Below are 16,897 nucleotides of genomic sequence, written 5' to 3'. Positions count from 1 at the left end.
AGGCTGCTTGTGGGGTCAAGGAACATACTCAGCTCTGTGCCAGAATCAGGGAGTGTTACTGCTAGTTTTTCCAGGTGGTAATTTTTTTTTGAGGGGGGCTGCTTTAAATAGTTTTCTCAAATGCATACAATCATTAGTCAGTACTAACCAAATAGGAATTCTTGAGGGAATAATCTGCATGTCTCTGGATTTCTGTCTCTGTGCTGTTGCCTCTTCTCTAGTACCTGTCCTGCAAACTTGAGCTGCCTTGCTATTTCCAGCTCCATCTCCTCAACTGAGGAAGTCTGTCTGACTCTACATGGGTTTCTCCACACTAGATATTCTCTCAAGGAAATAAATTGGAGCAGTTATGGGGTTCACCTCCATCTCAGAGATCCATTTTTTATGGTTTAGTGTCCATTATCTTGAAAGCTGTTTTTCATACATTTTGTCAGTTTTTTGGTAGTGTTTAGTTGCTTAGGTGGAAGTATAAATCCAGTCCCTATGTTCTATCTTGATCAGAAATGGAGGTCAAGAGATGGATTTAATTTTATTTAAATTTAAATTTAAATACTAATAAGTTGTTCAAGCTGCCATTATGAGAAGCCATAGCTCTCGACTGCCCATACCACACCAATAACAAAACTTGTTATGCGTAATTAGTTTCAGTAGACATCAAATGTACGAAGCATCATCCCTTTAAAATATATCTTTAGGGGATGCCAGGGTTACTCAGTCAGTTTAGTATCTGCTTTCAGCTCAGGTTACAATCTGGGGTCCTGGGATTGAGCCCAGCATCAGGCTGCCTGCTCAGCGGGGAGTCTGCTTCCCCTCTGACCGCCCCCCCCCCAACTCATGCTCGCTTTCTCTCTCTCAAGTAAATAAATAAAATCTTTAAATAAATAAATACATAAGTAAATACATAAATAAATAAAAATATGTCTTTAGGACTGCATAAGGGACCTTAAAATGTTGTAGATTTCATAGTATATATTGACCTTAGATGTTAACTGTTACTTTTAATATTATACGGTAATCAGGAAAGACCGAGTTTTTAAAAAAAATTTTTTTAATATAGTTGACAAACAATGCTACATTAGTTTCAGGTATACAGCGTAGTGATTCAGCTTCTTTATATGTTAAGCTATGCTCAGCACAAGTGTAGCTACCATATGTCACCACAGTGCCATTACAATATCATTAAGTATATCCCCTATGCTGTGACGTGTATTCACATAACTTACATTGCATGACTGGAACCCCGTATCTGCCATTCCTTTTCACCATTTTGTTCACCACCCGATTCTCCCTCCCCTCTGGCAACCATCTCTGTTTGTATACATGGAAAGACCCATTTTTTTTAATGCAACATGCAATTTGAATGGACTTCCCTAAGAGAAAGACCACGAGCTGAAAACAAAAATTAGGTTTAAAAGTATTTGTTTAAAATTAGAAAGAAAATTAAAATTAGAAATGAATTATTACAAATTATAAAGTTAAAAAAGTTGACAATACCACAGACATCATAAAAACCAGAAAGTTAGCAAAATACGTATATTAATTTTCTTAGCATTATACTCTAGCTTCATCCATGTCATTGCAACTGGCAAGATTTCATTCTCAGCCAACTCGCCAATAACTCAGTAATATTCCATTTGATATATACACCACCTTTTCTTTATCCATTCATCAATCAATGGACATTTGGTCTGTTTGCATAATTTGGCTATTGTTGATAATGTTGCTATAAAAATTGGGGCATATGTAACCCTTTGAAGTAGTAGTTTTGCATTCTTCAGGTAAATACCTAGTAGTACAGTTGCTGGATCATAGGGTAGCTCTATTAACTTTTTGAGGAACTTCCACACTGTTTTCCAGAGTGGCTGCACCACTTTGTATTCCCACCAACAGTGCAAGAGCATTCCCCTTTCTCTGCATCCTTGTCGATACCAGTTTCTTGTCATTCTGACAGGTGTGAGGTGATATCTCATTGTAGTTTTGATTGGTATTTCCCTGATGATAAGTGATGTTGAGCATCTTTTCATGTGTCTGTTGGCCATCTACATGTCTTCCTCAGAAAAATGTCTATTCATGCCTTCTGCCCATTCTTTAATTGAATTATTCCTTTCTGGGGTGTTGAGTTTCGTAAGTTCTTTATATATATTGGATACTAATCTCATCAAATTTTCAAAGAATAGAATTATTGAGAGTACATCTTCAGATCACAATAAAATTAAACAAGAAAACAACTTTTTTGAAATTTTTTCTTCCAACTTTTTATATAATAATAGTTAACATACAGTGTAATATTAGTTTCAGGTGTAGGATTTAGTGATTCATCACTTACATACAACACCCAGTGCTCATTACAAGTGCCTTCCTTCATACCCATCACCTATTTAATCCACCTGTCCAAAACCCCTCCAGCCACCCTCAGTTTTTTCTCTATAGTTATGAGTCTGTTTTACAGTTTTCCTCTCTGTTTTCTTCCCCTGGTTCATCTGTTATGTTTCTTAAATTCCTCATATAAGTGAAGTCATATGGCATTTGTCTTTATAAGATATCAATTTGAAAGATACATAGAAAAACCCCAAGTTCCCAGAAATTGACACTTCCTCAGAATTATTTTAAAAATTAAAGTTGGACTTGTAGCTATTGCAGTGTGAATTCACCAAGCTCAGCGAAGAGATTAGGAAATGGACTCACATATCCAGTTGCCTGATTTATGACGAAAGTCAGAGTGAAGCAGTGCGGTAGGAAAGAGATGATATTTTCAGTAAACAGTGCCAGACAGCTGGCTCACCATATTTTAAAAATGTATCTGTTGCCCTTCATTATACCATACACAAAAGTCAATGCAGTCTTCCATGTGAAAAAGAAAACACAGCAGAGGAGGGAGATCGATGTGGGGACCCCGGGATCATGCCTGAGCCGAAGGCAGACACTTAATGACTGAGCCACCCAGGCGCCCCTCAAAATTTGATCTATTTTAAAATTTAAAAAATGTCTTTTCTTCTTAAGCTCCAAACATTTTCTTTCTTTCCATTGCGGTTGTTATATCCTGTGACATTTACAAGGCCGGGTTCTGCTGTACTAGAGCAATGAACATGCGAGGGGACTTAGTGACCCAGATTCTTTTCTGCTTAAACATGTCAGTGAATTCAGCATGAATTTATGATTCGAATTCTCTGAAAAAGTGTCTGGCTTCAAAAGCAGGCCACCAACTTCAAAAGCAGGCTACATTTGTCAGTTGGACTCTTCAAGAGTATGTCTGAAAAAATGAGAGTCAAGCATAATTATGTAAACAAAACATTTAATTGTTCAATTTAAAATGCAGAAATTCTGCTCATTAAAAAACATTGAGCAAAATGGCAACCCATGGACTGAAAGAAGATACTTATAATAAATATGTCCAAGAATGTCTAAAGAATATAAAAAGAATTCCTACATTGAGGTAAGTAGTAGACAGATAACTCAATAGAAAATATGTATATATGCAAAAGGCTGGAATGGACAGTTCACCAAAGAGGATATCTAAATGACCAGTTGCTACATGAACTTCATTTGTCCTCAGGAAAATGCATATTAAAACCCCAGAGAGGGGCGCCCGGGTGGCTCAGTCGTTGAGCAGCTGCCTTCCGCTCATGGTGTGATCCCAGGGCCCTGGGATGGCACCCCGCCTCAGGCTCCCTCCTCTGCTGGGAGCGAGCTTCTCCCTTTCTCACTCCCCCTGCTTGTGCTCCCTCTCTCCCTCACTGTCTCTCTCTCTCTCTGCCAAATAAATAAATAAAATCTTTTAAAATTTAATTAAATTAAAACCCCAGAGAATTATTGCTCTATGTTCACCAGAATGGCTAAAATTACACAGATTGAAAACATCAAGTGTGTTGAGGATTTGGAGCCATTTATATACTGCTGATGGGAACACCAATTAGCATAATGCTTTCAGAAAACTCTGATGCTACCTGTTACACCTAAGTGTATTCATCCCTTATGTCCCACTAATGAGGGCAATGTCTTTGTCAAAAACCACATAACAGCAGCCCTATTTCTATTAGCTCCAAACTAGAATCTACTCAAATGCCCACTAACAGGCACACAAATAAAATGTGGTATATTCAAATAATTGGCTATCACTCAGCAATAAGAATTAGTAATCTGTAATTAAACCCAACAGTGCGGTTGCATAAATATATAATTTTTAGTGTAAAGCTCTACACACTAAAAAATAAATATCTTTCAATTTATGTAGAGTACAAAACAGGCAAATGGATTCCATGCTCTTAGAGATCAGCATAGTGGTCCCCATGTGTGTGGTGAGGGAGAGGTTGAGAGGGGCTGACTGCCTGGGGAGCTAGGGCTGTTCAATGTCCTGAGCTTGGCCCCTGCTGCATACCTGTCCCTACCTTCTCTATAGTCATCAAACCATTTGTTTATATGCCCTTTATGCGTATTATGTTTCAATATAAAGTTTAAAAACCCAGCATTCAAATTTCTTGATTTTTGAATTCTTAAACGCATTTATGACCAAGGCGGGTGATCCTGCGGCTTCACACAGGGATATAGCAAGCCCTCAAAGGAATAATTTCCTGGATTGTGGGAAAAGCAGGCCAGCACTACATTCCTGGCAAAGCTTACTTACATTGTCTGGGTCTTGTTTGTGAAAGCATTGACTCACTTCAAGCTCTGTAAATGATTTTTAGAAGAGCTTCTACTATTTTATCGTTGGAGGGTTTATGAAATCCAGAGGATCCAAGAACTTGAACGTGCTCCAGCGGAGAACACGCGTGGGTTTATAAAAGCAAATCAAAAGCAGGTCACAGCATTAACATTCAGTGGGAACGCAGGGAGAATCAGAGTCAAACTCTGGCAATGCTGGGGCTTGAGGCTGATTTTTTACTTTTACTTTGCAAGTTTCTGGTGGGCGGGGCATCCAGTGCTCCCTTTAATTCCCCAGCTGTGTTTCCGTTTCCTTTGAGCAAGTGCTTTCCTGCGCTAATCACATTTCTTAGAGCAAGAGAACTTGACATAGTGTGAGCACTGTCAGCTATTAAATGTACTCCTAAAAGATCCTCAAAATGAGATTTCCAAGGGAGATCGTTTGGCTTATACTGTGGACTGTTTGTGTTGCAGAAGGTAAGAGTAAAAAAAAGGAAGACTTTTTTCTATATTCTAAAACATTTGCTGATATGCTTTTCGCAGTAATAGGAATTTAGTCTAGAAAATGTGATTTAATTACTGTTCTGTAGCTTGGTGTGTGAGTGGCTTTTGACATTGTTAAGTTTTTAAAAATGAAAGTAGTTTATTTATTTATTTATTTATTTATTTTTTAATAATGATTTTTTATTATATTGAAAGTAGTTTATTTAAATGATGTGACGATTTATCATGATTTTATTTAATGTAAAATTTCAAAAAATGATTTTTTTCTAAAGATTTTATTTATTACTTTAAGAGAGAAAGAGAAACAGAGAGAGCACAAGCAGGGGGAGAGGCAGAGGGATAGGGAGAAGCAGACTCCCCACTGAGCTGGAACCCTCCCCACCCCACCCTCATGGGGCTCCATCCCCAGACCTAGATCTCATGACCTGAGCCAAAGGCAGACACTTAACCATCCGAGCCACCTAGGTGCCCCTCAAAAAATGTTTTAATAAGTATTTTAAGAACTATAATATGTCATAATAAATTCACCTGAAATATTCATAATTTTTTTTTTGCTTAGAATTTTCACCAAAATGTTTTGTGTGAAAGTATTAAGAAACATGTGAACATATATAGAAGCAGAACAGAAATTAGACAATAGAAGCCTTCAAATCATCTAATGTTTGGATTTATTTCAGATATAGATGTTAACTCTCTCTAAAGAAAATTCCATTTATCATTTACAATTGACATGGCCACAGCCTTAGAAGTCTTGGAGACAAGGAAGCATTACTTGTATCATTAGAATGAAAATATCACACAAATTTGAAAAAAATGAACATGCAATGTTTGTAACATCTAAGTTATTCAAAAGGGTTTTTTCCTGTGGTGTATTTGAGACATATTCTAGAAGAGCAGTCTTTAGGAGTAGCGAATATGAATGGAGAAGTTTTCTTTCTGGTATCAGTAAGACAATTACTAGATGTATATTAAATGTAATTCTAACACTACTGCTCAATAGATTAAAAAGTTTCTTTGGAGGAAATGTGGTTTCCAATTCATAATAGGTAACTGGTTATGTAATAATATTTGACTGACATTTTTAAACCAAATCAGTTACCTATCATTCATAAATTTCCAAACTTTTCACTAAGTCAACAAGTTTTGATTGAGTGCTTACTTCATGTCAGCCTCTAAGCATTGAGGAATGTTAGCAAAGAACACAAAATCTCTCTCCTTGAGCGTCTTTCAATCCAGAAAATAAAGGTAGATATCTCTTTCATTATATCCTTTAATCATTTTTGTAAGGTTTATTCAAATGTGTTCAATTATTTTCTAGGATAGAGCCTTTTTCCAGTTTTGCATTCTAATATGCTACTTCTTGATTTTTAGCTTGGAAACCTTATATCCAGCCACCTTTTAAACTAGGTATTCCGTCATTTCCCTGCACGCAAAAATATTCTACTTAGTATTCAAAAGTAAAATATTATCATATTGGCAGAGTTCCAGAACCCTGTTAATGTTACCAATAGCAGCAAACATCTTTTTCTTTTGTTGTTAAGATTTTATTTATTCATTTGACAAACAGAGAGGAAGAGAGAGCATAAGCAGGGGGACAGGCAAAGGGAGAGGGAGAAGCAGGCTCCCGGCTAAGCAGGGAGCCCAATGTGGGACTTGATCCCAGGACTCTGGGATCATGACCTGAGCTAAAGGCAGATACTTAACCCACTGAGCCACCCAGGCACCCCGCAAACATCTTTTTCCTTACATAGTGTTTTTGTCATTTCTTTAACGGGAGTATTTTCAGTGTCCAGTATTTACTTACTTTTGCTGAGGCTTTATGTGGATATCATTTGTCACGTAAGGAAGATTTGTTTTATTTCTAGTTCATGTTTCAAACTCAAGAATTGAGGCCAAGTTTAATTAAACTGTTTAAGAGATTACAAAGTGGATTTAAAATATTAAAATTGGGTGCTACAAAATATGTAATAAAAATTAAATCATAGCGATTTAAACTCCTTACATAATTGATTCCAGCTGACTCATTCCATCTGTATTTTGTATTTCATCAAAATGTGTTTAAATGTGATATCGGTTTCTGCCGGTGGAACACTGGTTTGAATACTATCACAATTGGCTTTATTCAACCAGGCTTGACGTTTTAACAGCATTTCATAAATGGCCTCTGCTCTGTGTAAAGTGACCATTCCTCAAAAAATGCTACTCACCAATAAAGAAGAATAACAGCCGATAGGAAAAATTTATTGGCCCAAGTTTCTCAGAGACCAGCTAGTACCTTTTTATTATTTTTATATTTATTTTTAAAATTTATTATTATATTATGTTAGTCACCATATAGTATATCCTTAGTTTTTGATGTAATGTTCCATGATTCATTATTTGCATATAACACCCAGTGCACCATGCAATATGTGCCCTCCTTAATACCCATCACCAGCCTAGCCCAATCCCCCACCCCCCTCCCCTCTGAAACCCTCAGTTTGTTTCCCAGAGGCCACAGTCTCTCGTGGTTCATTCCCCCTTTTGTTTACCCCCCCTTCATTCTTCCCTTCCTTCTCCTACCGATCTCCCTGCTATTCCTCATGTTCCACAAGTGAGTGAAACCATATGATAATTGTCTTTCTCTGCTTGACTTATTTCACTTAGCATAATCTCCTCCAATCCCCTCCATGTTGCTGCAAATATTGGATAATCATGCTTTCTGATGCCTGAGTAATATTCCATTGTATCTATGGACCACATCTTCTTTATCCATTCGTCTGTTGAAGGGCCTCTCGGCTATTGCGGACAATGCTGCTATGAACATTGGGGTACGTATGGCCCTTCTCTTCACTAAAACTAGTACCTTTTTAATGCAATAGGCTCTCTGCATTCCCATTGCCATTGTATAGAAACATGAGTTGCTGCCTTATAAAACATTGTGTTTGCAGGAGTCCTCACAGGCTGCTAAGAATCTGGTCAGAGTTACAGGACAAAGTTGAGAATAACAGTCCCTCAGACATACCACATACTCTTTGAAATTAGCCACAGCCCAGCAATTCCTGGCTGATAAATGTGAATAAATTAAAACCTACTGAAACATGTCCAAGTACACACTGGCTATTTTGTGTGGAGAGATATATGTGTTATCTAATTCTAGATGTTTGAAGGACAAAAAAGTTCTTTCAGGACTTAAAATATATTATAGATCAAAGCTAGTTTCTCTTCTATCAGAAATACAAGATGGTTTCAAATTTGAATTAACCTTAAAATGGAAAAAATAACGGATATTAAAAATCATAAGAATTAATTATAAAATATCTTCTTCTCTGAGGATATACGAGAATGTAATACACAGCAATCTAATCCAGAAAACTTGAGGTAGTGGGTTTTAATCCAAAATTCTGTTTCAATCCCAATATCATAAATAAGTTCTCCTTCTCCTTTCACCAAAACCCCACATTTTCAGAGATAGTTGTGTGCTGTTTACCTTTATGGTGTGACTTAAAGTTGTGCAATGACCCAACTTGCCTTCAGTATCCCCTCTTCTTCAAAAATGTTTTACACGTTGATACCACCAGATTCAACAAACCTGAAGTTTATGTGGAATGACAAACACTCTGAATAAATAGTTTAGAAGAGTTAAAGCTAGTATTATTCACTCAGTTCACTGTGAATTATTCTAAGTTGATAGCTTCTCCGTAGCAATTTTAGTGAGGAAAGGTAGAAAGGGTGATGAGGGTGAAGAGCTGGACTCAGCATGTCTGGGACGTGGGGGGTTCCTGGGGAGGGGAGTTCCGGTGGGGAAGTGCACCCTTAAGCCCATGAGAAGGGTCAGAGCAGCTGGCCTGGATGTCATGAGAGGGAGAGCTGTGCCAAAGCAGGCCTTGTATTTAAAGTGCAGGCGTAGCCGGAGAGTGCACATGCTACTCTTCCGCCTGCACGTAACGTTCAACTAGAACTGAATTACTAAGTGTTGCTGAAATTATTCTTAGCTAGAAGTAAGTTCCCACATGACACACAAATTAGTAGAGTCTTCATCTTTGGCCTTTGATTGCTAGGGCCTGAGCCAAAGTCTAAATCGATCCACTTTTCTTTGCTCAATCCCTGATTGTTCACCAGCCTTTGCACTTTTCCTTCTTCCCAGCCATGCCCCCCCTGCTCACCCCACACACCAGCCCCCACCTGCCCAGGCCTGTGAGATTCTTGCCAACCAATCTCTCCTGTGCTCACTTTACCTGTTTAACAACTTTAACTAGTTTCAGAATATGATGCATAAAAAGGACATGAAGTCATTGGGGGGGGGTGTTACAATTCAGCTTAAAATTATAAGGAAACCTTACAAAAATGGCTCAGAGAAATTAAAGTAATGGAACAGAAAAAAATCACAAAAATAACAGAAGGGAAGGGGTAAAAAGATTTGACAGAGCACTTTTATTTGTTTTGACATTTTAACTGGCAGCAAGTTTCTCAAACCTTGTTGACCAAAAATGTAACAGAAAAGTGGTTACCGAAACCTTCACTTTTAGACTCCAAAGTTTTTATTTTTTGAACTAGACTAAAATGATTCCTGACTTCAAAATTATAACATAAATTCAAACTTAGGACACATGGACAAGACGTACAGATATCAGTTTCTTGAGTTCATGCAACAGAGCTTTAAGATCACTAACCATTTGTTCCCAAGTCTTATCTTTTACATTTGTTACCATCCATGTGCTCTTTCCAGAGGTTGCCTATAATCTGCAGAGGTAATGGAAAGGCTCCAAGAGAGTTCCCTATTCATCCATTCATTTTTTCTTTCGTTTCTTTGTTCATCCAATGATTTTTTTTTTAAAGATTTTATTTGTTTATTTGTCAGAGAGACATAGAGAAAGCACAAGCAGGGGGAGCAGCAGGCAGAGGGAGAAGCAGGCTGGCTCCCTGCTGATAGCAGGGATCCCGACCCAGGGCTGGATCTCAGGACCCTGGGATCATGACCGGAGCCCAAGGCAGACATTTAATCGACTGAGCCACCCAGGCGTCCCCCAATGACCATTTCTTTAGTGACTGTTAAGTGCCAGGCCCTATGACTAGCATTTTCCAAAAGTCTGTTTAGTGGGAAAAACAAAAGGAATGATTATTATAGTTTATTAACATACTGTATTTTATCATATAAAGTATTGTGATGGAGATAAGCAAAAGAGAGATTATCAAATCATTTAGAAGAGGCAAGAAACCCGAATGGGAATGAGAGGATGGAGTGGGATAGGGTTGAGGAGTTGATTTGTAAGAGGTGGAATGAAGAGAGGGAAATAGGTCAGGGTCGGGATGGCATCTTGGGTAGGCTTTGAAGGTTGAATAGGAGTTAACCAGGTAAGGATGACAGGGAGGAGGACATTTAAGACTGAGGAAACACCAGTCGGTACACAAAGACTAACAGTAGATCTGTAAAAATGGAGGCTTGAAATCAGCTCCCACATTTCTTAATCTTCCATCAATGGCATTTCCACAAGTGCTACATGTGAAATTGGGTATAGTGTGTGTTGTTTTTCTTCTTTTTTTTTTTTTTAATACTTACCCTCAAGATTGTCCTGAATATTATTCAGATGCTAAATCATTCCTACTACAGAGTTTTTAAAGGTCCTCAATTAATGTCGCCCTCTGACTCAGCTCCTTTTTACAGCAACCAGTTGGTATATATGAACAATTTATTTTAAGAAGCTACCATAGGTAGCTTGGCACTAGGTATTAGCGACCCAAACACTATACATTCCAAGAAACTTGATCTCAGTGATGTATTCAAACTGTATCCTGACAGTAACTTGTTTCAAGCCTAATTATGGCATCTTTATATTCGCCTGACTTCTTATAGCTATTACTAGTTCTCCCGTTTGCTTTTTGTAATCCTGGAATTCTCTCCATGGTCTTTACCCTGTTAAAATTGCAAGAAGAAATTGCATAATCATACCTTTAAATTTCAAAAATACAATTTTATTTCTTCAAATTCTTTAATAATGCAATATAATCTCTATCTGTTTTTTCTAGAGCTATTTTTTCAAACTTTATTTGTGGGCACCTGAGTGGTTCAGTTGGTTAAGCAACCACCTCTTGACTTCAGCTCAGGTCACGATCTCAGGGTCAGGGGATCAAGCCCTGAAGAGTGCTCCACAGTAAGCACAGAGGGCTGGAGATTCTCTCCTCCCTCTGCCCCTCCTGCCTGCTCACATGTGCATACATGTGTGCTCTCTCACTCTCTTTCTCTCAAAATAAATAAATTAAATCTTTTTTAAAAATTAAAATAGGGGCGCCTGGGTAGCGCAGTCATTAGGCGTCTGCCTTCGGCTCAGGGCGTGATCCCGGCGTTCTGGAATGGGATCGAGTCCCACATTGGGCTCCTCCACTGGGAGCCTGCTTCCTCCTCTCCCATCCCCCCTGCCGTGTTCCCTGTCTCACTGGCTGTCTATCTTTGTCAAGTAAATAAATAAAAAATCTAAAAAAAAAATTAAAATAAAAACTTCAATGCAACTGGTATTTTCTTTATACGGGTATATATATTATTTGCCTAATATCTTTAATTATTCCCATGTTTTTGTAAAATACTCTGAACATGTTTTATTTTGAAAAGCTAATTGGATCATATATATTGGCAATATAACTAATATGCATATATGCCAATAAGAAGCTAGGAAAGAAATTTAACAAAATATATCTACTTTTGCTATTTTCATTTTGTCCGTAGGATTTATTTTTTCTAAATTGATTTTTAGTTTTGTTTTATAATATATTCTACTATCTACTAAATTTAAAATTAGGCTAGCTAAAAAGTAGTATCTCCTGTTCTTTTTTTTCCAAAATAATTTTAGAAAAATAGAGTAATTGTACAAAAAGACCAACCTCAATCTACAAAAGCAATCTGGTACACATTTGATTAAGGTTTTCTTAAATATATAATTTTATCATGATTTATTTCATTTGGTTAAGAATACTTTTCAAATAACAGTTTATAGATACACTGACTTTAAAAAACAAGTAATTAGCTCTCTCTCTCATATGTTAATAATACCCTTTTAAAATTTGAAATTGAAAAAATTAAGTAAATGGTTACTAAATCATCAAGGATATTTGTTTTTAACTTTAACCTTTAATTTTGTACTTATGTCCCTCAAATAAAAGCAAAATGAATCCTATTCCTATCCAATAGCCAAATCCATTCATACTCTTATTTATGGACATAATAACTTTAAATTACAAAATTAGGGCAGGAGAATAAAAAGGTCACCCAAGTAATGTTTTACAAAAAAAATTTTTTTTAATTTAACTGGCGTTTAAATGACTACATAAACACATAAGATGAAATATTTGTTGTTTAAACCTAAATAATATGTAAGATATAAGAATGTTTAGTTCACTCATTAACTTAGAACTTCTAAAGAGAGATGCTATTGAAAAAAGAATAGAATCATAAGCTAAGTCTTCCCTTAAAATATTAGTATGCTTTTGAAATGTTTATGTTACCTAATTAATAAGCCCTCTGCCCGTTTCTTCAACAGCTACGAATTTAATTCAAGCGAATGTGGTTGCTGTACATTCGTGCCAACAGTTTGACTACATGGGCTGAAATAACTCTTTATGTCTACTTAAAAAATTTTTTTGAGAATGCGGTTTAACAAAACTTGACTCTTTTTTGGTCAATTCAGACAAACACAAGTCACGTTTTGTAGATATGCCTAATTCGTGTTAGAACACAAGATAGTGAATCATTTAAATATTTTGTTATGACATGAGCTGGTAATGCTCCACGTCTTGAAGATTAGAACAAAAGTAGACAGGAGGTGAAGTTGAGGTTAGAGGATCTGAGTGTTAATGAAAATCGCTCCATTCTGTAAAACAGGATGGGGATGGTCGTTATTCTCCAGGAGCTTACATTTTGATGGCAGGATGGATGAAATCCTTGTAACCATAAAAATAATTATGAATCGTGAACTGTGTTGGGAAGGAAGTAAAGTAGGGGCTGAGGGAAAATAACAGAGATGGGGTAGTGGGGTACAGAGCCTTTAGCTGGGCTGGTCTCAAGTGGGTCACTTTGAGGAAATAATATTTAAGCAGAACCTGAAAGATGAGGCAAAGGCAACCACCAAAAGTCTCCAGTGCAAGTGTTCCAGGAGAGAAAACAACCAAAAGACCTCACGGAAAAAAATGCATTTGAGATGCTCGACAAAATATGAACAAGCCAGGGAGGCTTTGGTGCAATGAGTAGGTGGTAGAGGTGACAAGATGGTATCTGAGAGAATGGCAAGAGCCAGATAGGGGGTTCCCAGGGCAAGGTAAGGAGTTTGGGATGCCTTACAAGTTAAGGGGAAAGTCACCAAAGAATTTTAAACACAGGAGGGCATGGCCAATTTTGCAAAATCTCCTGGGTAGCCCTGTGGGGGGTACAGGCTTGGAGACTAGTTAGCAGGCTGTTTCCTTGTCAAGGTGGCAAATGATAAAAATAAGAACGAAGATTTTGGAGATGGCAGTAGAGAGATGGACAAATGGAGTAGCGGGTGGTGATACCATTTCCTTCAGCCAAGAGATGCCTTTTAAAGTTCATGGAAAAAGCACCAGAATCTTAAGAATCACCTGAAGTAAGAAGGGTGATCAGCATGAGAACTACAGTAAACATGCATGCACAGTACATATTGTGAGAAGGTGGGAGGAAGATGATGTCAAAAAGAGCTATCCTGTCTTTCCTATCGATGGTTGTTAAAAGCAATTAACTAAATTTGGGAAATCAAGAATTATCTTGAAATATAGCCCAGAAGAAATGCATTTGCCTCAGGCTCACTACTGGGCTGAACCTGTGTGTGTGTGTGTGTGTGTGTGTGTGTGTGTGTGTGTGTTGACTAATGTTTTCTGGATGGACTACTCTTTTCGTAGATGTGTTACTTTTGCCAAAATAATTTAGGGGCACCTGGGTGGCGCAGGGGTTATGAGACTTAGTCTTGGTTTGGGCTCAGGTCATGACCTCAGGGTCCTGAGATCAAGCCTCTGTGGGGTTTGGAGCTCAGTGCAGAGTCAGTTTAAAACTCTCTTCCTCTTCCCTAGTCCCTCCACTTCCCTCCATCTCTCCCTTCCCCACCCCATGCCAGGGTGCTGTGTTCTCTCTCTCATATAAATAAATCCTTTAAAAAATAATAATAATTTAAATTGAATAAATTAATTGATTTAAAAAAACTTTATTACTCTTCCCTTGCATTAACTTAATAGGATAGGAACTAATTCTATTAAAATGTTAATACACTAGTGAAAAATATTTCTGTATTCACAGTATGGCATCTACTTCTGAAATTTATTTTTTCAGTAATCTGAATGCTATAAAGTGGATCTGAATTTCTAAACTGAAAAACACACATATTAGCCTGTAATTAAGCATAAAATTTTCATATGAGAACATGAACACTAAATTTAAAAACTAACTGCAAAAAAAATCTGGCATTTGGGGGCCTGAAATACGGGGAGATAGGAGTTGTGTTGTTATATGATAGGGCATTGGCACCATCTAGTGGACAGAAAGTATGTTTGCTTAAATTCCAAAAATCACACCTATACTGTAGAATTATTTATTAAAAGTTTCCTAACATAAATGTGCTAAAATTTTGCTAAAACTTCAAAGAAAAATAACTGTGATGAAAACTCACACAGGTGTTTTTTACTACAGAAAAATACAGTTTTAATGGAGCTTCTACGAAATGTAAAACATTTTCATAATGAATATGTTCCATGATGGAATTTAGCTCAGTTATTTGCCCCTTGCCTTTTAAAAAGAAATTCTAAAATGGAATGTTAAACCATTGTAATAAAACCAAGTGATGAAAAGAGTTTAGCAATAAAAATAAATATGTATGGTGATAAGTATCTTAGAATTTGCCATTATTTTTTTTTAATTTAAATTCAATTAGCCAACATATAGTACATCATTAGTTTCAGATGTAGTGTTCAGTGATTCATCAGTTGCATGTAACAGCCAGTGCTCATCACATCACGTGCCCTCCTTAATGCCCATCACCCAGTTACACCACTCCCCCACCTACCTCCCCTTCTGTAACCCTCAATTGTTTCCCAGAGTCCAGAGTCTCTCATGGTTTGTCTCCCTCTCTGGGTCCTTCCCATTCAGTTTTCCCTCCCTTCCCCTATCATCCTCTGTGATATTCCTTATATTCCACATATTAGTGAAACCATATGATAATTGTCTTTCTCTCATTGATGTATTTCACTTAGTGTAATACCCTCCAGTTCCATCCAGGTCTATGTAAATGGTAGGTATTCATCCTTTCTGATGGCTGAGTAATGTTCCATTGTATATATAAACCACATCTTCTTTATCCATTCATCTGTTGAAGGACATCTCAGTTCCTTCCACAGTTTGGCCATCGTGGACATTGCTGCTATGAACACTGGAGTGCAAGTGCCCCTTCATTTCACTACATCTGTATTCTTGGGGTAATACTCAGTATTGCAATTGCTGGGTTGTAGGGTAGCTCTATTTTTAACCTTTTGAGGAACCGTACTGTGTTCCACAGTGGCTGCATCAGTTTCCATTCCCACCAAGAGTGTAAGAGGGTTCCCCTTTCTCTACATCCTCACTAACACCTGCTGTTTCCTGTGTTGTTAATTTTAGCCATTCTGACAGGTGTGAGGTGATAGCTTATTGTGGTTTTGATTTGTATTTCCCTGACAATGAGTGATTTTGAGCATCTTTTTAGGTGTCTGGTAGCCATCTGTATGTCTTCTTCGGCAAAATGTCTATTCATATCTTCTGCCCATTTCTTAACTGGATTATTTGTTCTTTGGGTGTTGAGTTTGATAAGTTCTTTATATATTTTGGATGCTAACCCTTTTATCAGATATGTTATTTGCAAATATCTTTTCCCATTCTGAAGTGTTGCCTTTTAGTTCTGTTCATTGTTTTCTTCACTGTGCAGAAGCTTTTTATCTTGATAAAGTCCCAATAGTTATTTTTTCTTTTGTTTCCCCTGCCTCCAGAGATGTGACTAGTAAGAAGTTGCTAGGTTAAAGAGGTCGAAGAGGTTGCTGCCCGGGTTCTCCACTAGGATTTTGGGGGTTTCCTGTCCCACATTTAGGTCTTTCATCCATTTTGAATTTATTTTTGTGTGTGGTGTAAGAAAGTGGTCCAGTTTTATTCTTCTGCATGTGGCTGTCCAGATTTCCCAACACCATTTGTTGAAGAGACTGTCTTGTTTTCTATTGGATGTTCTTTTCTGCTTTGTCGAAGATTAGCTGACCGTATAGTTGTGGGTCCATCTCTGGGTTTTCTGTTTTGTTCCATTGATTGATCTATGTCTCTGTTTTTGTACCAGTACTAAACTGTAAGGATGACTACAGCTTTGTAATATAGCTTGATGACCGGAATCATGATGTCTCCAGCTTTGCTTTTCTTTTTCAACATTCCTTTGACTTTTTGGGGTCTTTTGTGGTTCATACAAATCTTAGGATAGGTTGTTCTAGCTCTGTGAAAAATGCTTGTGGCATTTTGATAGGGATTGCATTAAATGTGTAGATTGCTTTGGGTAGTATAGACATCTTAACAATATTTGTTTTCCCAATCCATGAGCATGGAATGTTTCTCCATTTTTTTGTTTCATCTTCAGGTCCTTCATCAGCATTCTATAGTTTTCAGAGTATAGATCTTTTAACTCTTTGGTTAGGTTTATTTTTAGGTATCAGATGGGTTTGGTGCAATTATAAATGGGATCGATTCTTTGATTTCTCTTTCTGCTACTTCATCATTGGT

General features: G+C 37.3%; 1 protein-coding gene and 1 long non-coding RNA gene across 6 annotated transcripts in view; one reads left to right on the top strand and one right to left on the bottom strand.

Moving 5' to 3' along the window:
• Window positions 1-1,030: 1,030 nt before the first annotated feature.
• Window positions 1,031-4,950, bottom strand: LOC130544298 (uncharacterized). The gene is made up of 2 exons (XR_008960473.1): window positions 4,622-4,950; window positions 1,031-3,250 (listed from the first exon to the last, which is right to left on the bottom strand). It is a non-coding gene; the product is annotated as an uncharacterized LOC130544298 (long non-coding RNA).
• LOC125283496 (complement factor H-like) overlaps window positions 4,806-16,897 on the top strand; it is a 41,557-nt gene continuing 29,465 nt past the window's right edge. For 2 of the 5 annotated variants that reach the window (XM_048225455.2, XM_057315420.1), the window contains exon 1: window positions 7,789-7,952. In XM_048225455.2, the coding sequence (XP_048081412.1) occupies window positions 7,874-7,952 (79 nt within the window). In that variant the 5' untranslated portion in view covers window positions 7,789-7,873. Of the gene's footprint in view, window positions 5,116-7,788; window positions 7,953-16,897 lie in introns of those variants that run through there. The other 3 variants (XM_048225456.2, XM_057315421.1, XM_048225457.2) reach the window with 3 other exon arrangements.

This window comes from Ursus arctos, unplaced genomic scaffold (genome assembly GCF_023065955.2).
Source record: "Ursus arctos isolate Adak ecotype North America unplaced genomic scaffold, UrsArc2.0 scaffold_2, whole genome shotgun sequence".
NCBI lineage: Eukaryota > Metazoa > Chordata > Mammalia > Carnivora > Ursidae > Ursus > Ursus arctos.
Note: the sequence above shows the minus strand (reverse complement) of the source record. Positions and strands in the feature narration are given on the sequence as shown.